The 24,607-nt window shown below is 33.6% G+C and overlaps 3 protein-coding genes and 1 pseudogene across 3 annotated transcripts; all 4 read right to left on the bottom strand.

Annotated features, from left to right (window-relative positions):
* Window positions 1-22: 22 nt before the first annotated feature.
* LOC110738758 (peptidyl-prolyl cis-trans isomerase FKBP16-3, chloroplastic-like) lies at window positions 23-3,093 on the bottom strand. Its single transcript, XM_021919181.1, has 7 exons — window positions 2,613-3,093; window positions 1,965-2,242; window positions 1,120-1,203; window positions 939-988; window positions 753-801; window positions 543-617; window positions 23-364 (listed from the first exon to the last, which is right to left on the bottom strand). The coding sequence occupies exons 1-7, from the start codon at window positions 2,641-2,643 to the stop codon at window positions 248-250; spliced, it is 684 nt and encodes a 227-aa protein (XP_021774873.1). The 5' UTR covers window positions 2,644-3,093; the 3' UTR covers window positions 23-247.
* A 459-nt stretch (window positions 3,094-3,552) lies between these two features.
* LOC110738757 (wall-associated receptor kinase 5-like) lies at window positions 3,553-9,324 on the bottom strand. The gene is made up of 3 exons (XM_021919180.1): window positions 8,388-9,324; window positions 5,918-6,088; window positions 3,553-4,903 (listed from the first exon to the last, which is right to left on the bottom strand). The coding sequence occupies exons 1-3, from the start codon at window positions 9,295-9,297 to the stop codon at window positions 3,696-3,698; spliced, it is 2,289 nt and encodes a 762-aa protein (XP_021774872.1). The 5' UTR covers window positions 9,298-9,324; the 3' UTR covers window positions 3,553-3,695.
* A 966-nt stretch (window positions 9,325-10,290) lies between these two features.
* On the bottom strand, window positions 10,291-14,259 carry LOC110738755 (annotated as a pseudogene).
* A 19-nt stretch (window positions 14,260-14,278) lies between these two features.
* LOC110738756 (poly(ADP-ribose) glycohydrolase 1-like) lies at window positions 14,279-20,380 on the bottom strand. The gene is made up of 9 exons (XM_021919179.1): window positions 19,459-20,380; window positions 18,326-18,426; window positions 17,996-18,200; window positions 17,760-17,864; window positions 17,089-17,207; window positions 16,651-16,794; window positions 15,906-16,074; window positions 15,351-15,413; window positions 14,279-15,060 (listed from the first exon to the last, which is right to left on the bottom strand). The coding sequence occupies exons 1-9, from the start codon at window positions 19,918-19,920 to the stop codon at window positions 14,845-14,847; spliced, it is 1,584 nt and encodes a 527-aa protein (XP_021774871.1). The 5' UTR covers window positions 19,921-20,380; the 3' UTR covers window positions 14,279-14,844.
* Between the last annotated feature and the right edge of the window lie 4,227 nt (window positions 20,381-24,607).

The following is a 24,607-nucleotide window of genomic DNA, read 5'->3' as shown; positions in this document are numbered from 1 at the left end:
TAGAAAATGGATGTATTATCTCTTTAGTAGGAAAAAATTGACACTCATTCACATTGTATGTTATAAATATGCAAAGCCAATTCAAGAATAAACTGATTTTGTACATTATTTAAGGGCATGTATTAAGATGTACAAAGAGTCGCAATTATGTTGTAGAAGAGCTAGCTAGCTTGCATAGTTTAGCTTCCACCTCGAATCACAGGAATAAGTAGTACAAAACGAAGGAGTTGGCGTGTTCACCAGTTTTCTATTCCTCTGTCTCAAGACCTGGTATGTATTCCAAGCTTACATCAAAGATAACCGGACTATTGGGTGCAACACGAGGCCTTCCAGGAGCTGAGGTCAGGCCTTTTGGAAATGCCAACTGCTCAACAGAACGGAAACAGATTAGCTTTTCTTAAGCTAAATAACAAACAACAGCCAAGCATAAGATCACATTTTAAAACATGAAAATTAGTGTTAAGTTAGAACATTTGCTGTTTGAGTAGATATAAATCAAACCAGAGAAAAATTTGAAAGCAAGATAAGGCGAAAATGCTCACAGGTCCAGGAATGTAGAGTCTCCGTTTACCACCAGCTTTCATTGTAAGGAGTCCTTCGTCAAGTCCCTTGATCACCTGTTCTAGCAATTAACAATATTAGCAGTAATTCGAGAACTAATGTATCAAAATTAGAGGAGGTTGACTATTTTTATTGATTTATCCAGGAACAACTACTCAAAAGTGTATATTACATCAAGGACTCTCATTTACCTGGCCCGAGCCAACTCGAAAGATGTAAAGCTGATTCTTCTCAAGAGAACTGCAGCAATAGGTTCAGTAATAAACCACTGATACTTAAATTTTGTAAATACTTGTACAAAATAATTCAATTGACCCCTTAATTTGACAAAGATAAAATGATGCAAAGTAATCTGATAAGTAAATCTTAGTTATTACCTGTCAAAAATCTGTCCGGAAGGAACCATTGCAACATAGTTTGCAGCAACCTGCAGTCAAACAAGCTACATGAAACCAACATGAAAGTTGTCTGTAATAACAAGCATTTCTGATGAAATAAATAGTTTTAAGTACAGTCTGTAGTTGATTTCAGACTTTAAAAACAGTTTCTTAAATATACCTGAAAACCAATTGGTGGACTCGGACCATCACCGATCTTAATGTCTTTGTACTGCAATCCAGATTCTGTTGTTACCATGGGTACCTTCAAAGAGGAGGAAGCTTTGAAAATTAGTACGTCGTATAGAACATAAAGGAAGATCCATATGCAAATTAATACTTACTATGCTTATAAACCTCGATATCTATCAAAATTCTAATGCAACTACAACTACCTGTTGTTTGTTTAGATACAAAATAGTTTGGAGGGCTTTCGGGGCAGAAGGGGGTTTGATCATTCAACCTCAAAGGTTTGGTACATCATGGTTACAAGTCTTAAAAACTCAAAATGTGAATTAACAGAAAAGATTGGCCCTATTTTATTAGCTGCCTCATCAGTCAATTGTAAAGAAAGTTTAATCTTGTCAATGCATCTCATAATCTCTCTCTCAGGTCTTGTTCGACCCCTATGCAGCTTTTGATATCAGCATCAGAGCACGGGATTTAACAAGGATATCGTGTTGTAGCAATGGATACATACAGACATTATCCAAAACTACATTGGCAAGTCCTCACCCTTTTAGTTTCGTGTTTGTTATAACAGATGGGAGAGAACACAAGGGAGAGAGGCAACAAACCAGAGCTCACAGCGAGGTTCCATCCTAAAACCAATTGACAATAGGAGGAGTAGCCCGCTTGGGTTATTATAAAGCCCTTTGATTTCTTTATCAATTGCATAGAAATATAAATGCAAGATGACATGAAATACATAATATTAATGCTACAGTTTTTCGAATGTGTAATTAATGTAAGTTATTCTAGTTATAAAGAGAAGGCTTAGTAAAAGGTGTAAGCAATCTCACCTACATTTTCAAGCTCCTTCTCACAGGCTTCATCACATAGTTTTGGCTTATCCTCTGGAGGCAAGCCTGCTGCATTCGCGATCGCCTCATTGGAGCCTATTCTGAGACAAGAAAGTCCAAGAAGCAATCCAACAACATTCCGACGATAATATAAATTCAATCTAGAGCCTTCCATAGATGACAGTTCAAGTGGAGCATGTCTCATTTTCGAACATTGAATAACAACACATTGTGTGTTCTGTTTTGCCTTGTTTGTATAATAATTGGTCAAACCACTAAAAGCTACAAAGCCACCCAAATTAGTAAAATGGAAAAATACATAAAATCAAATTAATTAACTCAAATAGCAAAATGCAGCTTATTAATAAAAGATCGATTTATGGACATCCACTATATCCTAAAGAAATTCTCTAAATCCCAAATTCGACGATATTAGGATAGGCAATGTGACTATTATTTCCGAACAGATGGGTTTTTATATTTAAAAGTTCCTTTCCTACTTATTGAGCATATAATACTGAACCCAAAAGCAAATCAATTAATTAAATTGATAACAAATATGAGAAAAAAAAGGGGAATTTGACATAAATGTAAAGAATTTGATTAAGAAGAGCAATAAAGGCCAGGGGAAGGAGGAGAGAGAAAAGTATACCGAGAGGGGAAAGCAGAGCAGAAGCAGCCATAGTTGTCAAAGTGAAAGCTTCTGTAAGCTAATCCTGTGTAGTGTTGCTACTTTGATTGAATGGATAATGTTTCTGAGGTTGAGAAAGACGTATTTAACCGATTTAACGGAACAGTCAATTTTCTTTGTAATTTTTTTTATTAATAATATTTTTAGAGTTGCAACCCCATAGTAGAGGTGTCAATTAGGAATTCTGATCTAGATAATTGGATGGAGTTTGGGTTAATCTATTGTGGTCGGGTATGTTCGGGTTACAAAAATATCCTATTAACTCGCCTTGAGTCACTTCAAGTCAGGTCAATTTCATGTTATTATTTGTTGAGTCTGGGTCAAGTCAAATTCAGATATGTTCATATTCGGTTCGAGTTCAAAACGGGTTTAATTGGTTTTGTTTTGGTCGAATGACTTTAGATTGGGATGATTCTGGTTTAGATGATTCTGGTTCGGTTACTTTCGTTTTGATTAAGACAAGGTTGATTCAATATTAGTCAATTTCGACTAGATCTTTTTAGTGTTTACCCGAATTTTAGTTGGGTTGACTAAATTTAATATTCAAATAAGATCATTTTTTTTGAATTAGAGTAATCATAATTTTTTTTTTGAGAAAGAATTATTAAGCTTTTACCTTATTATTAGGTTGATATCAGGTCATCTATGTGTCATTTTCCATATCATATCATTAATAATTACGGAGTATTAGTTTTTTCATTGAATTGGTATCTATCATTTTTATCTTTTAGCCAAATATAAATTGTATAATCGATAACTTATCATACCTAAGTATTTGATTGGTGAGGATCGGAACATATTCAAGAGTAGAAACCTTAGCTTCTAGAACGTGGAAATCAAACGGAAAACATCAAAATTAAAAACTAATATCTAAATTAAATCGAAAACCCTAAGTAAAAATGCATTATATTATCAAATAATTACTTATAATGTCACGACATTAAAATTTTTCTCACTGGACATTAGACATATACAGATTACAAAAAGTTAATCGGGAGCATCGCCCAGGATATTCACTAGTTACATATAGATACATGTAATTAATTACCTTCCATCAGCTAAAATTGAATCTAAACGTGGATTATACAAGTCAACCTCCATACTACTACTACAACCACTAGTAGTAGTACCGGATCTTGGATATCCTTTGAGCAATGTTTCACAAACACCGTCTTCTTGAAACGATCCATCCTTACTACTCCACGACGGCTGCGAGCCTAGTCTCTTTATTGTCTCGAGCTCTATGGCAACCTCCTTCATGCTCGGCCTGTCTTCGGCCTTGACCATTAAGCACCACGTAGCTAGATTAGCCATTTGTTGAATTTGCTCGATTGTACCCTCACTTACTATTGTTTTGTCAAGAATACTCAATAATTGACCTTCTTTCATTTGAATGATTAGGTGCATAGCAAGACTAGTCTCATCATCGGCCCTATCATAACATATTGCCCTTTTTCGAGTTATTAGCTCTGCTAAGACGACACCAAAACTATAAACATCGCTCTTTTCAGTTAATTTCCTTGTTTGCATATACTCCGGATCCAAGTACCCCCATGTTCCTTGTACCATTGTGGCTATTTGACCTTTGTCCTCCGGAACCAACCTTGAAGCTCCAAAGTCGGCTACCTTAGCCGTGTAATTATCATCTAAGAGTATGTTCATCGACTTCATATCTCTATGAATAATCGGTGTTGAGATTGTGGTGTGCAAATACGACAACACGTTAGCAACCTCCAATGCTATCTTTAGACGTGTGTTCCACGTTAAAATCGATGCCTTCACTGCATCGACTAAGTGGTCATATAACGTACCATTGGTAATAAACTCGTACACCAATAGTGGTACTTCGGTCTCAAGACAACAACCTAGTAACTTGACCACATTTCTGTTGTTGATTTGTGATAAAACAAGAACTTCGTTGATGAATTGCTCAACTTGGCGTGGATCCACCTTGAGTGATCTTTTGATCGCGATATGTTGATTGTTATTGGTTAAAATTCCTTTGTAAACAATGCCGAAACCTCCTCTTCCAATCACATATTTTTCACTATAATTGTTCGTCGCTATTTCAAGATCTTGTGCCGTAAAAACCTTTAACCAGTCAATCTTACGACCCGAGAGTTTCTGATGTAGAAGTAAACCTCCATTTTGCCGGAAAAACTTTTCCCGCATTTTTTGGTTTTTAATTTTTCCGTTTTTCCAATACAGAATAAAACCAACTACAAGTAGAATTATCATAGCACCCGCAACGCCTACGAGTGTGCGAAAATCATAAATCATCAAATAAATTAGAAAAAAAAAATAAAAAAAAAACACTTAGTGACTTTTACATCTATACTTGGTATTTAAAAACTATAACCACGAATCTAAGAAAGACACATGTCTTCATTCATTCTATTACACTTCTCTAACCATAGTGTACAAATTCTTAAATGGACCTGGTTCACACTAATTTATTGTGGTCCACCAATATTAGAGACAATATGATTGTTTTGTTAATAAAAAAAAGTCACTATATTAAAATAAAGGTTATTATGTTGAAATAAAAGGTACTAGGTCATAAGCAATAAGAGGTTAATAATTTTTTTAATGAAATTTTTAATTCAATGGTCAATATGAATAATAAACACCTCTATGTTAAAATTAAGTTACTATCAACATAATGTCGTACTTTAATTTCATAATAACATTAAAGGTCGCACAAGTTTTTAAAAAGGTTACTATATTAAAATTAAGGACACTATGTTGAATATAATGCCAGCTACGTATGTATAAATCTCAGGTCCACGCAAGATTTTTTGACCATAGTGACATATGTCATCTTACACTATTAATTTTTTATCACACCATTTTTTTAAAATTCTTTCATTAAACTTATACTTCATCTTTCATACACATTTCATCTACCCCCTTTAATTCAACCTTTTCCTATTCTCTCTTTAATTTTAGCCCTTCCACCTTCTATTTAAGCCTCTTTTTCGATTAAAGTTCCAAAATTTTAATTTCTTTAATCATGTTTCCGATTACATATTATACCCTATAATGACTTACTGATATTTCCTCACTTATCTCTCAATACAATTTTTCCGATTTCATATTATACCCTATAATGACTTACTGATATCTTCTCACTTATCTCTCAATACAATTTTATATGAATAACCCGTGCATTGCACGGGCCAAAAGGCTAGTTTTATTTAAAACACAAACATTACTATATGTCACGAGACAACGACACTTAAATTAAGTAGTTAGGTCTTTATTACCTGCTGTGGCCGCAACGGGTATGATCCAAGACTTTTTATCAGAACTGCAAGGTTGGGCTTTAGTCCCATTCCCGTGGAAGCCCTTTGGACATTTGCAATCATAACTTCCAATTTGATTGACACAATACTCTGGCTTCTCACAATCATTAAATTCCTTGCATTCATCAATATCTAAAAATAAAAGAAATTTAATATTCATGAAGCTAATTAAATTGCCAATAATTACTTTTATTAAGCATTCAATATTTTTTAAATGGTCAAAATAGTACAGTACCGTAGTTTGTTTTGGATAGAAACATGAATTGAGACCATTAATCACTAGTAGAGTAGTAGTAATTTAGCATGTATGATTGTATGGTGGTTGTATGGGGTAGAAAAAGGTAGATTTGTTAATTTTAAAAAAAAAATATTACCAATTTTAACATAAAAAAGAATTGTAAAGGATACAAATAAATGGAGTAGAGAAGCTTGCAATTTTGTGTTAGTAATAAAAAAATGAATAAAAACATATTACACATTTAGGTTCTGTTCATATTTATTTAATTTCAATTCAGTTCAGAACAGTTCAGCTCCAATAAGTTAAGTTCAATTCAGTTCAGTCTATCTCCTAATTTTCTTGTCTCATAAAATATTCAGTTCAGTTCATTTCAGCTCCAATCATTTTAATTTAGTTCAACTCATTTTAGTAAATGTGAACATGCCCTTAGACATATCTAGTTATCTACCTTACATGATTTACAATAATTTTTTATTACTTCGTAGAATATAATAGAGAGATTAGTTGAATGTAGAAAACATATTTTAACCAAAACAATGAATAAAATTGGAAGGGTGAGCGGTGAGCCCATAGAAAACAAAATGTGACCTCATATGTAGGGATTGGTTTTAGTTTAAACAATTTTAAAATCAAATGTTACAAGTAGAAATAAAATAGACTATCAAGTATCATGATAGCTTATTAGCTACTGTCCAAAGTTCAAGTGGCAAATGCTAAATTCAATATTATTTAGCATGGTATAGAGAATTAGATAATTCTTAAATCATGCTCGATTTTTTAAATTATTAATGATTTTAATATAGAAGTTTTTAGAGAATTATAACACAAATGGTCAATTATAAATATTATCTTCAAAAAATCATTATTAGTATTATTATTACATAATGGATTTCCTAGGCAAAACTAAAAATAGATAGATAGATAGTATACAAAATAAGAAAAAAAATTTATAATTTTTTAATACACCTTACCCATTATTTTGTTGTACCACACTATAAATCTGTACCCATTTTATGTTTAAATTTCAACTTAATCTATGTATTTTTATTTATTTTTTATTTTTTAGTATAGTCGTCTATTCTTACTCTAATAATAATTCCATAATATATTCCGACTTATTTTTTAAAAATTATACTATACTCCATAGTCAGTTTTACAAATGCAACGAACTGCTATATGAAGTTAATTAGACTAATAAATTAATTTTACTTTAAATAGTAATGGAGCTATATGGCCATATAGGTAGAGAAGATAATATAACTAAAATAGCATGCATGTGGGTGCTATTGTGCTAAGCTAAACCATACTACGTATGAATGCCAATTTTCTAAACCAAGTGGCCAATTGGGTGATATTTAAAAATCGTGTACCATAAAGTGGCCATGTGGCCTCTCTACGCAGCTACTTTGCTTGCCTACATTTGGTGTTCAATGAATCATATTCATGACCATATTAGATTGGAGATTGAAATTTGTCCATACAATTACTACCTCTGTTTCATATTATTTGTAACGATTTAACATAAAATAGAAAAGAAAAATGTCTAATCGTTGTAAATAATATGGATGTGGTATTTCAAGACGAAAATGAGTGCAAAGTGAAGTTTTTATTTTTAGCATAATGGGTGACAAAAATATAGTCTTATATATTCATACAGAGTAATTCGTGACAGATTTATTTAAGACATGACAAATGGGTCATTCAAGTCGGGTCAATTTAGGTATCAGGTTAAGTTTGGGTCAAGTATGTTTGGGTTGGGTTGAGTATGTTCGGGTCGTTCATATTGTGTTGATTATTGTAGATCAAGCTAAAATTGATAATTTTATTTGGTTTGTGAGTTCAGCACAGTTGGAGATGAAATAATTGAATTATATATGGCACCAGGTATTTTTAATTCGCGACGTTTTGGGTATCGAGTTTATTCGGGTCAAACAATTCAGTTTAAAATTAGATCGGGTCAACTCCCGATCAGATCATTTTTGGGTGGGGTTGACTTTGAGTTGGGTTCATCAGGCCGGGTAATTTCGGGTATCGGATTATTAATATCATAACGTAGAAATATCTTTGAAATTATCATCTCCTCTTTAAGGAACAGTCAACAATGAAACAATAAATTAAAGGAATAATACTTAAAATTTGAAATGAAACCAAGAACACCAGAAAAATTTAATTAAGATGTACAAAAAATCATACCTGCACAACCTTGAGGAAGATAAGGATTCCCTATAAATCCATCCTTACATTTGCAATGATACCCTTGTTGGTTAGGTGGATCAACACATAATGTGTTACTTTTACACAAAAAACTCCCATCTTTTTGTGCAATTGAACAATTTTGTGATCCAATTGCCCAATTAAAAACCACAGGAATCTGAACTCTATTTTCTCTAAAGAATTTCAAGTCCCTAGTTAAATCCATTTTATTGTACCTGTACTCGTTCACCGCGGCCGGGTATGCAACGCTACACGGGCTGAACGGCATGCTACTATGGTTCGAATAGCTTCCAATTGTGGTCGATATGTTGGTCACTTCATCCGGGAGTGAGGCTATACAACAGCCAACCCCGTTACACGCGTCATCGGAGACTTCGTCTAGGGTGCCACACTTAGTCATGCATCCGGTTTGGTACGGCTTACCATGCCGTACCCCGGTGAACCAGACATAAGTGTCGCACCCCATGGCAATTAACAAGTTTTTAGTACTAGAGATCGTGAACCCTCGTATGTTGACTAAGGCCGTGTAATTACTGTTGGATTGATTTTTATTGTAACAATCGTACGATATGTCACGTCTAATGCATATTTCACCCGTAAGTACGGACGTGTTGAATACCGCAAAACTCGTATCAAAATAGGCCGTTGGTGGTGTCATGGTACGATCACACGATATCTTGAAATTGTTGTGAGGGTCTTCGTAGTAACAACCATCTTCCAACCCAAAGGGATACGGAACGCTAACGTTTCCACACTTATCGGGACAATGCGGAGCCAGGACTTGCGGTGGTGGTGGCGGCGGTGACGCTATTGCACCTCGTGCCACATATTGTAGTACCACCCAAAACAAGAAAATTTTTGTAAGATGAACATGAGTTGGATAGCTCATGGCTTAAGGTTTTTTTGTTCTAACCCAAAAATTAAAGGTCAAAAGTGTATATATATGTATATACTCCTTGATTAAATTAAGCTATTTATTTGAACAAAATTATTAATTATTTGGAAAATTAATTTATTATATATACTTCATAACTATTTTTAAGAAAAAAATTAGGACAAAATTTCAAAAGCTCACCTACTAGCAAAACAATGTTCGTAGGCACAGCGAGCAATAGTTGTTTTTGTTGAAATTATTACTAATATTTTTATAAAAAGTCCTACAATTAAAGTATAAAGTATAAAATGATTATTATTATTATAAACCATGTTGTGATTAGATTTAATTATACCATAAATTTTGTTTGATTTTGGTTGTTAAACAATAGTACTTTCGTTGGTCAAATTAAATGATTTATTGTTTGTTGACTGATTTTTTTTTTTTTTGGATACGAGTAGTATAATTAAAAGAATTTAGCCAGTTTGGCCTTTACCATGGTAGAAAGGACAACATTTAAAATATTTATTAAAATATTACTCCTATTTTAAAGGCTAGTCCTTTATTAGCTTGCAGCTCATGCATGATGAGCTCCAAAGTTACACTGCACGGTGCACTTTAAATATGAGCTATTCCAAACTACTTGCCCTTAATTCAAATGATTCAACACCATTTGTAAATGATAGAGTTATGAAATAGAAAGTATAGGTCGGAAAAGTTTGAATATAATGATCGATGAGATAATACAAATATTTATAGTGTCACAATAAGTCAATAATGTATATTAATAATGGTAACATAAGTCAAATTAACTTTACATAATAGAATAAAACAACTCGATCATCTTCAATGTTACACATTACGCATTACACATTTCATTTAACTGTTTAAGATTAACGTTACATACATAGAGTCATAAAGTAAAACAACACATCTTTAATCACATATAATAATCTTATTATTATTATTATTATTATTATTTTTTTTTTTTTTTTTTTTTTTGCAGATATATATGGGGAACACAAATTCTTAATTAAGGCAAACTTTCATTAAATTAATTATTGTAAGACGGATTAAAGTTTTCCTTATATACAACCAAAGGTATCATTTTTCGAACATATATTTTACCCTTAAAAACACTTATAATGTATGTGATTAATCATAATAACCTTCATAGCATGTATCCATTGAAGTTAAAATTTACAAATTAAAATTCAATCAAGCTCAATACAAATTAAAATTTACATCTAAAGGGATTAAAGTTTCCATAAAAATTATTTACGTTACCCTTAAATCAAGCGTCTTAAAATAAAATTAACGTAATAAACTCGCATTACAAAAGACTTATTGTAAGTAACTAAATAAAAATAGGTTGCCCTTGTAATAAAGCACTCGGTCCTGAAATAGCTCAGTGACTACAATTGGAACTGCTACCAGAATCTTGTTGTAGAGAAGGAATCAGATAAGAAAAGAAGCCAAGCTTTGTTTCTCCATTCGCCCGTTTGCTACAATAATCAGATAGCTTGTTCCATAGTTCTCCAACATTCCAATTCTGGGACACAATCCATCCAACAACCTGCATAACATATAACAGATTACAGGATACATTGATCAAGGCCAACAGAAATGTTAAATTGTGCTTCAGGTTTCGGTCTAATAATGTATCAGTTTTCAGTCTAATTTAATTATTTAATTGAGTTCATAAACAAACTTTAAGGTATGATATAGGAGTAACTAGATCTGCAGAAAGTAGTTCTCAAAAATAAAATACCTGATCCAAATTTCGCAGTTTTTCCAATTCAAATGTTTAGTATGACACAAATGATCTTGAGGCCTGTGAATGAAGATTGATTGTAATATGTATTAGAAGTAAAATATTAGAGTTCATGATAAACTATTTTACTATGTAGTCTTCATCTCTAAATGAGGCTCCTTATGTAAATATTCGAGCAACCCTCTAACCAACTGAAAGTCTGAAACAGAATCAGATGTCATAAAAGCTATCATAAAACTTTTTTGTCTTATGTCATGTGTACACTCACCTGAGATGCAGCCATCCATTGTATGATCGACTTGATTTCAGGATCTCCTCCGAAAACACCACAACCCCAGTTACCAGTCACAATCCCCTCATCAGTATCAGGCGCCTGCTGCTGCTGATGTTTGGAATGATCCAGGAAGCCACAAAATGCCTTGTTAACCTCCCTGCAAAATCAAAGTTACAATTTGTTAGCAGAATACATAGCAAACTCTGTTATGAATTATTCGTAGTAGTTACAATAAACAAGATCGATTTCAAACCTCAAGAGATTTATATGCTTATACTGTACAGCTCCTCCCCAGCCCAAGCGTAATGCATCTATTGCAATAACTCTTGGCATACGTCTTCCCATTGAATCTATTCCCTTGTTGTCCACATGATCCCCATCGTATTGAAAACTAGCATCATACCTACACAATTAACACAAAAGAAAGGATTCGAGATTATTGTAACCTGCATACCTGTTGTATCATGTAATAAGGGAAATTCTGGCTAGTCCAAAGATAAAAAAAACTTGTCATCAATAGCTAGCATATCAGCAATAACTCTCACCCTTTATAATTTGAGAACCTTTCAGCACCAACAATTTCTATTGCCTCATTTGCTGACATGGCCGGCAAGAAGAGCATGGCAGCAATCAGTTCCGGATTGATCATGAACCGGATCTCCTCCTGCGCACAGCGCACACCACCAGTTTTAAGTTAGATTCTCCAGGATATCAGTTAACAAAAGAAAGTCCTTAGCTTTGTCACAACATGCACTAACAGCATACACTTCACACTTTACAGTATAACAAAACATAACATAAACAACTAAACAAGGCTTCTGAGCATGTAAAGGAGACACGAATTCTATAATAAGCTAAATACATATGCAATGTAAATTATGTCATACAAGATGTGCCTTAAAATATTTAGCAGCAAGTTCAGTAACAACCTGAAGACATCCATCAGTCAGAGAGTCCTCCTATATACTCGTCTGCAAAGTCAACTTCAAGAGACCCTGGAGGATGGTCCTCTATCATACCCGTAGGAAAAACCTTACAAAGAAAATCAGAACATCAGCCAAATATCCCATGGTTCAAATCGACGAAGCACCTATGTTATATATAATAGTTACCTTAAACTTGCAGAGGGGAACCATAGAGTTGGCCCAGAGTTCAGGAGGTGGAAGAGAAACAACAGATGCATTTTGCTCAAGCGAAAGAACTTTCCGTTCAAATGAAACAAAGTTTGAAGGTGTTGATGTACATACTCTCTCAAAGTAATGTATGATGCACATGATTCTGTTTTCTTGTTCAGGGTACCTATCATGAACACTCCTGAGAACACCGAAATAAAGATTCATCCAATGTAAGTAGTTAGAAGCTAAGTAATGTCAACAAAAGAGCGAGTGACTAAAGCATAAGTGATAAGCATACGCAAACATTCGATCCATGTTGAATGCCTGCATAAGATTGGCGTATCTATCAACAATCACCGTCGGAAACAAGCAGAAGAACGAACATGACAGCAGAGCAGCAATAAGCTCCTACATGAAAACACCACCTTGCCATTAGAAAATATATTTTTTACAACAAGAACTTGTACACCCTCGTTTCCTCAACGTGGTCTCTAATGCACACCTTTGACTACATGTCTACATGAATAGTAAGTACAACTGATAATCAAACAACAGAAGTTTACAACAGTTTCTCATTTCTTGTGTATGAATATCCTTGCAAATCCTTAATTATTTTACTACACTACGCAACACATATTTTTGAAAGAAGCACACTTCTTCAGTTTACAATCTATAACATAATAAATTTAGTCTGTCCCATCTTAAAATTGTATAAAAAAAAACAATCAACCTTTACAATGGAAGGATCCTCTCTAGACATAAGACATGGTCTCGGCCTGTGAAATGAGCTGAAAGGCGAGCTAGGTTGGTGGGTGAGAGACCGTAACCACCTCACAGGCACACATATCAGTCCAGACTCCAGAGGTGAGTCAATCATACATTATGTGGAATTGCTCAAAGTTTTATGTGGACTTGCTCAAAGGTTTCACTTGATGACATCCTAATAATCCTTTTAGTGTAGTCTGACCAAATCAAACTACTCTTAAAAGATGGAATATTATATCAAAATTTACATTGCCGCCAACAAACATATAGACACATACACAAGTAAGCCACATTTTTTTTCCATATCATGAACACAGATTTACAAACCCATAATTCATTATCATTCAAGCACAGTGACTCACAAAATCATCAACAACAACATTCACAGCTAGGAAGGGAGGGAAGAAAGCATAATAGGCAAATGTGTCGAAAGGAAATGTAAAGAACAAATAGGAACAGAGGGAGTACAACGTAATTGCAATCCTTTCAAGTTAAACACAATAAATACCCAAAAACCATACAATTACATCAAGAAACGAGTACAAGTTAATGTAACACACCTGATTGAGAAAAACAATGCCCGGTTGTTGTGGCTCCAATAACCGAAGACCAGTAGATACTCCGGGTACAATATCACCACAAATTTGATAATGTATTTCAAGAAGCGATGGTAATCTCAATACCAAATGAGCCATTACAGGTACAACTTCACCAAACCATTTCATGGCTATGTCCTTAGGTAACAACTTATCAAAAAATCGCTTGAACCCATTACTAGTAAATGTTGCTAAACGATCTTGATCAGAAGAGAAAGGAAGAGAATCCCTGAGTTTTGAAATTGTAGTAAATAGTCGTGCACCCGAGTTAACTTGACTTAGACTCGGCACTTGAGAGACCAATTTGATTGCATCAATGAATGGTTGATTTGGCCATGCTAAATGGCCTGATAGATTGGTTGTTAATGGCGGGAGAAATGGTAGAATTGAATAGAAATCGATACGATTTTCCATTGATGGTTTTGCTATTGATTTTAGTAACCATGTCAAGGTGCCAAGGTGGTGGATATATAAGCATCAATCAATAGAAATGAGAATAAATCAATATTCTCCAACAAAGAAAAGTTGCCAAGTCAACAAAAAGTACAAACCATTAACCTGTTCTAGAAATCAAAGACTAAAGCAAACCCAATCTCATACTAAACCAATGAAATAACATAAATAGCCCTTTTAATAGGTTGAGAAACTTGTATTTTCTCAGCATATCTAGCAGAGCCTTCAACTCCTTTCATGTTTCAATTTTCGGTCTCAGAATCTCAGCTTGATTTGTAATTTTATTCTAAATTTATTTGCCTTCTCAAATCAAAGTTAACTCTAAGACAAATCGATTCTATTCAAATTTTTTACTTTGAATAGAAACATCAACTACAAACACATTTTTTGCAGTTAACAGCTAAATTTACTCCTAGGCCTATCTATTCAGTTGATATGAATTATTTACGACCAAAATAAAAATAAAAATAAAAAGTAGCACCTAATTATGGAAATACGTATTCATATACTGTATTGTATGTATATTGACGAGGTTGATTTAAGATTTTTCCAATTTCCATCAGACCGCCAGTCCACTGCCACTGTTCATTTCTTGAATCTGCCACGGCCACGGCCACGAGAATCCCCTTCAGCATCACTGCCACGACGGTGTTTGGAACTGGCAGACTCTTCCTTTAGAGAAGGAAGCAGATAAGAAAAGAAACCAATCTTCTTTATACTATCCCGCTGAACACCATACTCGACCAGCTTGTTCCATAAGTCTCCAACAGTCCATTTTTGAGACACAATCCATTCAACCACCTGCATCACATTGACATATCATAGGATACATCATAGCCATTAGAACTGTAGTAATATTCTAATATTTGTATACAAATATTAATAAGCAAATGCATTGGTACAGGAGAAGTAACAAGATTAGATGATAAAGAACACCGAAATTGAAAATAGATTTAATTTTTTTTGCATAAATCCAAGAAGGGACATGATATCAATCTCTATAATAGTTAGAAAGAACATCTATTACGTAAATTTAATGGTACTCAGGCTTCGACTCTCCAAGAAAGAACCCAGAGAAGAGAAACGGATACCTGATCCAAATTTTTCACTTTATCCAATCCAAATGTATAGTACGAGACAAAAGGTCTGGAAGCCTGTCAAGTCAAAATTCGGCAATAAAACATTAGAATTCATCAAAAAGAGAAAACAGAAACGCCTTTAAGGGATTAACCCAACCACGTTACATCCCATTTTCCAGATGACAAGGTGGGGGCAGTGAGGCACTATCAACTAAACAACTATTCCCATTAAACAGGGTCTTTCACAACATAGTATCCAGGCTACTAGGACTGACTTATACTTTAGCTCTTCTGCGTAGCAAAATCCACTGAAATAGGTGTACCTACATCTCATTCAGCACATGTCCCAACCCATCAAAATTTACGTATTATTACATAAACCTGCTAGTTTCATTATTAATTCTATGTTGAGACAAAAGCCTCCATTTTATGTTCGCCTATTCAGGAAATGACTAGGTCATATCACCAACGAAATAAGAATGAAACGAAAGAAGGCACTGGGTCATATGCAGATTCAATTGACTATAAAGCAATTGTTGTGTTGTGGTGTAACTGTGTAAGGCTCACCTGAGATGCAGAAACCCACTGTATCATTGACTTAATTTGAGGATCTCCACCAAAAATACCACAGCCCCAGTTTCCAGTAACAATACCACCATTGCATCCAGGCACCGTTTGCTGGTGCTGCAGATACTCAGAATGATCCAGGAACCCACAGAATGCCTTGTTAACCTCCCTGCCAAAATTAAGAGTTATGTCACCAACCTCAGCAAACAAATATTAAAACACAAAGTAGTATTTTCCCAATGCCCCAAGAAAAAAAAAGGGGGGGGGGGGGTGGGAGAAAACAGTTGGTCATGGGCTCATAGCATTCTGTGCACCACACCTAATATGTATCAAATGACCAATGAAAAAAGACCTACTAGCTGAAAATTTATGTTTCAACAATCCTAAGTGGAGTACAAGGACACCCACCTTACCTTCAAAATCCTTTGGGTGTAACTTCCACCTGATGTAGCGTCAAATCAAGTCCTTAAATCCCCCACCAAACCACACTATTGAGAATGAAAAGTAATTAAGTGTGGGAAAGGAGAAATAAAAAGTTTAGGAAAGCAGTAACACTTGAAAATCATCCAGTGCCACCATTCAATCCTTTCTTAGACGAAAACCAACTGCCACTATCAGCCACCACAATCGTATAAGTTAACACCATGTGTCTAACTCAAAATATGACAGAAGACACAGCAAATTACATTTTGTATATTATAGTTACTTGTACAACTACTAGATAAAATTCAAATAGGAAAGAAACCTCAAGAGAAATTCACTCTGATACTGCTTTGTTCCTGCCCTGCGCAGTGCATCTATTGCAATAACTCTTGACACACGTCTCCGCAAAGCATCAACTCCCCTTCTATCTATGTAATCACCAGTATATTGAAATGAAGCATTATACCTACATTGAATACCAAAAATGCAAGATGGGAATAAGCATGAGTATGGGGACCATTTAATTATACAATGTCAACACCCAAAACAAAAAAAATGTCAATAAATGCATGTATAACTTTAATAAAAGAGTAACGGTCAACCTTGATAAGGTCTTTCAAGTATAAAGACAATTTCACTCTTTTCAAGGAAGAAAGGTTACTCAGAACCAATGAACAACAAGCTCATACAATTTGTGAACCATCATAATCATGCATGTCAGTGCTCAAAAGATTGAACATCAGATTCCACCAGCACTCACCCTCTATAATTTGAGAACCTTTCAGCACCATCCATTTCTATTGCCTCATTCTCTGACATGGAAGGCATAAAAAGCATAGCAACAATCAATTCAGGATTCATCATGAAACGAATTTCCTCCTGCAAAGAAATTAACCAAAAATCAAATCAGATATGCCAGGACAGCAATACTCAGCAGATTAAACAAAGGAGGATCTTTGTGGGCTACAATTGTCCATATCCCCTTCATGTAATATATAACTAATATATCCTCCGTTCTTTTTTAATCAAAATGTTTAGAATTTTACATAAATGACTATTCACACACTCTTCTGATCGTCTCCTGTGATTTATACGTCAGAAAAAATATAGTCAATTAGGATCATGTTAGATTTGTATCAAAATAAACTTTCAATATATCAAAATTTGATAATTTTTACTAAAGTATAAGTACAACTTAGCAAGATATTAAAGTTATAAAATGTGCATTAGCAAACATAAATCCCCAAATTGCAATCAAAGAAGAAAGGAAAAAGTATAATACGTTAAAGCTTCAGACCATACCAAGAGACAACAAAAAAACACTCAAATTTAAATTTAAATCTAAATCTAATATGCAATGTCATGCAGAATATCCCCTGTAGTGCTGTAGTAATTAATGACAGGTAATCATTTAAAGTAGAAAGGTTCTACCTGGACACACCCCTTGGTCAGAACAAGTCCTCCTATATATTCATCTGCAAAATCGACTTCCAGAGACCCTGGAGGATGGTGCTCTATCTTGCCTGTAGGGAAAATCTTTGACAAAAAGGGTAAATGTAGCCATGTATTTCATAGTTTAATGAAAGTCCAGAACTTTAGAGATAGCCATAGGCTCGTAAAAAAATTTAGAAACAAAATCATGCAATTCTATTTCACATAAAATTTACCTTAAACTCACAAAGGGGAGCCGCAGAATTCGCCCAAAAATCAGTTGAAGGAAGAGGAACAACAGATGGGTTCTGCTCCGGAGAGAGAACCTTCCTTTCATAGGAAACATAATTTGAAGGTCTTGACGAACATATCCTCTCAAAATAATGTGTGATGCACTTCAATTTGTTCTCTTGCTTTGCATGATAGCTATCATGAAGACTCCTGAGAACACCAAAAGAAAGAACCATCCGAAGTAACTTTCTGAAGAAAGAAAGAGAGAAAAAAAAAAAAAAAAAAAAAAAAAAAAAAAAAAAAAAAGGTAAGTGTAGGAAAGGTGATTAACATACGAAAATATTTGATCCATGTTGATCGCTTTCATACGTTTGGCCTTTCTATTAAGAGTTGGAAACAAGCAAAAGAATGAGCATGACAGCAAAGCAGCAATAAGCTAGCATTGTTAGGAAATGCATTTCATATATTGTTCCACCCAAGGTTGATAGAGGAAACTAAAGGAGAAAGTACAAGCAAGGGGCACGATGGCCTCAAAAGGAGGGAGCAGAACTGCAGAAGCACTAAGACAATAAATCCTACTGCGAAATCTTGACACTTTAAGACATAACAAATAAAAAATCCATCTCTTGACAACATAACATGTAAGAAAATAGGTAATTCCAAATATTAAGAATTTCAAAACGTTGCACAAATTACCATTACCCTAATTGGCCTAATGCCTTTTCAAGGAACACACCATAGAGAAGGGTGTAGTCAGATATGTTCACAAATTTTCCCCTAAAGTTGCAATAGACTGTATCAGAATTCCTATTAACACAAATAAACTATAAAATGTATGCAATCAATTGGAATTATACAGGTTCTTCCTTCCACAGTTCCACTGACAATAAATATATGCCTAATCTCTCACACCGAAGGATGGAAGTCGACCCAAAGACCATTGCATATAATATCAAACACTGAATTGAGATAGAAATTTGCAACAAGAATTCAAAACCAAAATCAGTAAAATCCCAATATCTTAGGTTTATCAGTAAAATCCTACAATCAAAAATCAAAATCATCCAACTAAAAATCCGCCAAAATAACCAATTATAGAACATGGAACAACAATTGCTCCAAAAATTTCCGATCAATTTCCAAAATATAACCATAATTACCCAAAAAAAATACAAAATTCATACAATATACTGTGATCAAAACCATAAATCAACAAGAAATGAACAAAATCAGTAAAACCCCAATATTTAGTTTTATCATCAAAATCATACAACCCAAATTTAAAATCACCCAACTAAAAATCCGCCACAATCACCAATTATAGAACATGAAACGACAAAAGATTCCAATCAATTTCCAAAACATAATCATAGATTCATAATTACCCACATAAAAAAAACCCAAAATCCATACATTATACAGTGATCAAAACCATAAATCAACAAGAAATGAATAAAATCAAATATACCTGACTCAAAAACACGATTCCAGGTTGCTGGGGTTCCAACAATCGAAGCCCAGTAGAAACCCCAGAAACAACACTATCACATTCACGATAATGCGCTTCCAAAAGCGCCGGCAATCGCAAAACCAAATCCCCCATTTTGGGCACAACATCTTCGAACCATCTTCGAGATTGTTCTTCCGAAACCATCTCACTGAAGAATTTGGCAAACCCAACAGCAGTAGATTTGGCCAATCGATCCTTGGAAGAAAGAGGGAGAGAACCTCTGATCCGGGAAATTGCAGCGAAGAGGCGTTCGCCTGAGTTGACCCGGCTCTGAGTCGGACCCTGCGCGAGTTGTTGCAGAGCATCGGTGACTTGGTGGTTCGGCCATGCGAGCGAGCTTGAGCTTGAGGCAGATTGTTGGGGCGTTAATGGCGGGAGAAAAGGAAGGATTGATTTGAAATCTGTGCGTTTTACCACCATGATTGAATATTGATGATGATAGATGATGGAAATTCAAGATTTTGGGGGTTAAAGTTTGGGGATTTATTTATAGGTTTTGGTGATAATAAAAAGAATTGTTTAGGGTTTAATTATGATATAATGTCATGTTTTATAGTTAGGGTTTAATAGTGATATAATGTCGTGTTTTATAAGTGAAGAATTAGAGATTGAGGAAGCCCAGTTTTATCATTTTGATAAACAAATTTGTTTATTAAATGGCAAAATTTGTCATTTTTAATCCGTGGAGGACATGTGTGTGTTTATTTTTTTGCTTTTAGCCTTTTTGGGATATTATGATAGAAGTTAATACTATAGGCTACTTCTTTCGTTCTTTTTACTCGACCTGTTTTATTTAACCGATTGTCAATGCATAACTTTAATCATCAATAACTTTAATTCTCCATTAATAAAATATATGTAGTATGATTGTACTTATTAAGACGATTCTAACAAGATCACGCATGAATATGTTTTTCCTTACACATAATTCACTACATATGGTCAAAGGATGGGTGGTAATCAGTATAAAAGTCAAAGCAAGTTAAGTAAAATTGAACAGAGGAAGTATAATACTAAATTAATCTATAATAATTAAATTTGAACAATCTTCCTTATATTGTGGGTAGAGTTCAATTTTCACTCTACCAAATTAAAGGACATAGCTAAATTTTTTAAAACTAAGATTTGATCTAATCTCATCATGAGTAAATTACTAAAGAATCAACAAATTACAATTTTCTTAAAATTTGAACTAACCCTATTGTTGCGATGAATGCGAAACGAAGGGAGTATAAGTGTACGTATAAAGGAACCTCCTACGAACAAAAGTAAATATAAATTAAAGAATCAAGGAATTTGAAATCCATTGTATCATCATCACCGGTCATGGCGGTCAATGACCACCACCACCAGGACTTGGACCAGAAGACAGTCGTTCAAGCCAATAAGACATAGTAGATCTTGCCCTCACGTAAAACTGGCTATGATGTTCACCGGCGGCACCACTATCCTCGGACAATAGCCTTATAGCATGCGCCGAAGAAGCAAGGCTTGAAAACGCTAGCAAAACAACCAAAGTGAACAAAACAAATCTCTTGTTATAATTGTTCATCATTTTCAAACTCATTATTGTGCAATAATATCTATGGTATATCTTGTTGAATGTAAGAGGATGTTTGAATGTAAGAGGATGTTTGAATTAGTGTTTGGTGAAATATGGATGTATGTTACGTTACCTAAAGAGTATTTATAGTAGTAGTGAGTAGTTGATAATCTTGATATACAACATACAAGTATTAAGTGTATAAAGTGTAACGTTGAATGATACAAAGTATAAAATTGGACTTAAAATTAATAAAGTCATAAGATGGCGGCTTTTCTTGTTGACCAAGAAAAAGTCAAATGTAATATTTTATGGTTTGGACTATGTTAGGAGGTGTATGATCAAAGCTATGAGGTCAGTTGTTCAAGCAGGGAGGCAGACGGATCGTTCCATGAAATGACACGGTTGCTCACTTGTTTTGACGAATGGGTAATAATCTAGCTGCCACAATTTATTTGGGCTGGGTTGAGAGTTTATTGGATTAAACTATTTCTAGCAATTTTGTGAATTGAGTCTTATTATTTTTTTTTTACTTATATTAATCTCTTTTATACTAAGTACAACCTCCGATCCAAATTACTCGTAACTTTGGAATATTTTATATCTCACAAATAATACCCCAAAGTAGCGAGTAATTTGGACTGGAGGTGATATATCTTTTGTCAAATTTTCTACCTCGGTTTTTAATGCAACGGTTTCATTGGCATATGCGATGAGACATAAATTTGACCATAAATATTTGTATTTGTGTATCAATAAGAGAAAAAAAAAATGGTTGATAATTTTGTGTAGGATGGATGGAGTATGTCAGTAGACCAACTCAAACAAAAAGTGAGGGTGGATGAGATTTGAACTTAAGAGTTTTCAAAAAAAAAAAAAGATTTGAACTCAAGACTTTCGTGTTACGTTGACTCCAATATCATGTTAGTGGATCAACTCAATCAAACGCTTAAGTAATAATTGAGGTCCAGAAATATGTTTTATACTCTTATCAGAGTATTTTTAGTAACATGAAAAAATAAAAATAAAGGATGAAAAGCAAGGCATTAGGAGTATATTTTAGAGGACTTGATTCAATGGTGAAAATGAGAATCATATTTACAAGCATTTATTTAGAGGGAAATGATAATTTTGTGTAGGATGGAGGGAGTATTTTGAAAGTTATGAATATGATTACTAAATTAAAGAACACTTGAATAACCATATATATCCTTCCTAATAAATAACAATATAAAAAGTTTCTTTTGTTTTTTAACACTGATAATAAAGAAAAGTAAATAAGTATTACGTGTCAAAATTATTTTGATTGATTACATTTTATAATCTCTACCCTAAACTACGTACGTGTCATACGGTTGTGTTACAAATAAAAAATGTTATGAGGAAGTACATTACTTAGCTTGGGGTTGTACGTACAAAATTTGTTTGTTTTTTGAAGTATTTCCAATGGAAACCATAAATTAGAGAACCATACAAAAGAAATCGACCATTTTGAAATGATTGAAGAGAACAAGTGTTATATTATTTATTGTACTAAGGAATTATAAAAATTTAAGCCAAAGTATATATGAATGACATTCACTAATCACTATAACTAAATCATAATACGAGCTAGCTCAAGTCAGTCAAGGACTTGTTTCCTTATAAATTGCATAATATGTTCCTCAATTGTGCAAAATATTGATTCTTTTGAAACTTTAGGGTTATTAAGTCTTGATTAATTAGGGGTTTTTTTTTTTTTTTTGAAACAACTTGATTAATTAGTTAATATGACATAAATTCATATCCTTAGAATTGGGGTTGCTTGAATCACAATACATTTCCAATATATACAACGTTATTTAAAAATTTTTGTGTTAAGAACAAATGAAAATTACTTAATAAAAAAAAGGAAAATTACATTGAAATAATCTAAAATAAAAGAGATAGACTACATTTTCGATCTTAATTCTTAAATCCACTATATCTTACTTCGATACATCTTCTAATTAATTATGCTTTATACATCGACTCTCTATCTATATAAAATTAATTGAATGAATTGAATGAATAAATAAATAATGAATTTTCCTACAATATACAAAATCTTGGTGTATGTTTAAATTACTTTTCAAAATAAACTAAGTTGTCATACAACCATCAATGTCCTGCACCACCACCACTAGGGCCTGAAGACAGTCGTTGGAGCCAGTAACCCACCACATACTTAGCTTTCGTATAACCAAAACTACCATCATCGATATCCCCTCCTTTATTACTACTATCATCGGACAACATTCTTATGGCATGCACCGAAGTAGTAGAAAGGCTTGAAAACGCTAGCAAGAGTACTAGCATGATCAACACTAAACTCTTGTAATTATTGTTCATAATCGTCTTCATTGATTGTTTCTTCTTGAAAGTGCAAGATTTGTTGAAATATAGAGAACTTTGAGGTGGTTGATGTGTTTAGAAGAATGTTAGAATAGTTGAGATGATAAGAAATTGTAGTATTTATAGTGTAGTTAGGTTGTTGGTAGTTGGAAATTTTGCTAAGGAAAATGGACTTGTTGATTGTTGACGAGTACAAAATCGCAAGGCAGTGTCTTTTCTTGTTGACCAAGAATAAGTCAAAATATAGTAATAGTACTAATTTGAATTCTTTTGTGTATGAATTTGCCACTTGCTTGGCCAGGTCACACCTTTGATCCATAGTATTCCGAAATGATGAGTTCACTGATGGACCGTCTTAAATATTTTGGAGGTCCTGTGTGCTACCACAAAATGTTGGCCCTAACAAATATGCTGTTAAATTTTATCGTTACGATAATTTTTTAGCAAGCAAAGGGATCGAAGCTTGACTATTCAAACATCCGATAACACATCTATGATCTCTTTGACTAAATTGCATACTTGTATCACCCATATTTTGCTAAGTGTTACCCACTTGCATTTTACGCGGTTTGTAATCATTACTTTGACTATTAATTTCTTTTATTGTTCATTAGTAGTTTAGTACTATGTATGGAGTAATAATTATACAATGTTGATATATTAAAAATTTCATATCAATATGAATCTAATAAGATCAAACATGATAATGTTTTCATATATACACAATAAGACATGGTCAAAATCTTAAATTTTGACCTAGTGAATAGTATATGGGTAGAACTTAGGAAAGCCGATGTATGTATGTCATTTACACATATTTAATCTAACTTAGGTTGCTGTATAAACCAACTAACTTAGGATGTACATATGTCATATACAAATATTTAATCTAACAGACGGAAAAATCCACCAGAATTTTGAAAAAAAAAGTGGAATATGAGTAAATTTTAAATTTGAGGGTGGTAAAATAAAAATAAAATATTAACGGGTGGTAATTTCAAAACAAGTCTACTATTTACAAATATTCCATTATATAACTTATTATCCTAATAAATTTATCCGAAATTTTCTCATACTAATGCTTATTTGTCGTTTAAGTGGTGTGATACTTGGAAAAATATTTGAACAACAAATGTTGTCATCTTGTATGTAGCCTAGCTGAGGGTCTCAACTTTATTTATTACTAGTTCT

Source organism: Chenopodium quinoa, unplaced genomic scaffold, assembly GCF_001683475.1.
Source record: "Chenopodium quinoa cultivar QQ74 unplaced genomic scaffold, ASM168347v1, whole genome shotgun sequence".
Taxonomy (NCBI): Eukaryota; Viridiplantae; Streptophyta; class Magnoliopsida; order Caryophyllales; family Amaranthaceae; genus Chenopodium; species Chenopodium quinoa.
Note: the sequence above shows the minus strand (reverse complement) of the source record. Positions and strands in the feature narration are given on the sequence as shown.

What these genes read in the sequence shown, in the direction of transcription:
- LOC110738758 (XM_021919181.1), bottom strand. Translation starts at nt 2,643, where the DNA reads ATGGCTGCTTCTGCTCTGCTTTCCCCTCTCG. An exon ending in TCCGGACAGATTTTTGACAG is followed by an intron (nt 802 to 938) that starts GTAATAACTAAG and finishes CTATTGCTGCAG; the next exon opens with TTCTCTTGAGAAGAATCAGC. An exon ending in TTCGAGTTGGCTCGGGCCAG is followed by an intron (nt 618 to 752) that starts GTAAATGAGAGT and finishes TTGCTAGAACAG; the next exon opens with GTGATCAAGGGACTTGACGA.
- LOC110738757 (XM_021919180.1), bottom strand. Translation starts at nt 9,297, where the DNA reads ATGAGCTATCCAACTCATGTTCATCTTACAAAAATTTTCTTGTTTTGG. An exon ending in TCTTCCTCAAGGTTGTGCAG is followed by an intron (nt 6,089 to 8,387) that starts GTATGATTTTTT and finishes TTTTATTTTTAG; the next exon opens with ATATTGATGAATGCAAGGAA. An exon ending in ACCCGTTGCGGCCACAGCAG is followed by an intron (nt 4,904 to 5,917) that starts GTAATAAAGACC and finishes GCACACTCGTAG; the next exon opens with GCGTTGCGGGTGCTATGATA.
- LOC110738756 (XM_021919179.1), bottom strand. Translation starts at nt 19,920, where the DNA reads ATGGTGGTAAAACGCACAGATTTCAAATCAATCCTTCCTTTTCTCCCG. An exon ending in AGGTTCTCAAATTATAGAGG is followed by an intron (nt 16,795 to 17,088) that starts GTGAGTGCTGGT and finishes TATTCAATGTAG; the next exon opens with GTATAATGCTTCATTTCAAT. An exon ending in AAGTGAAAAATTTGGATCAG is followed by an intron (nt 15,061 to 15,350) that starts GTATCCGTTTCT and finishes AATGTGATGCAG; the next exon opens with GTGGTTGAATGGATTGTGTC.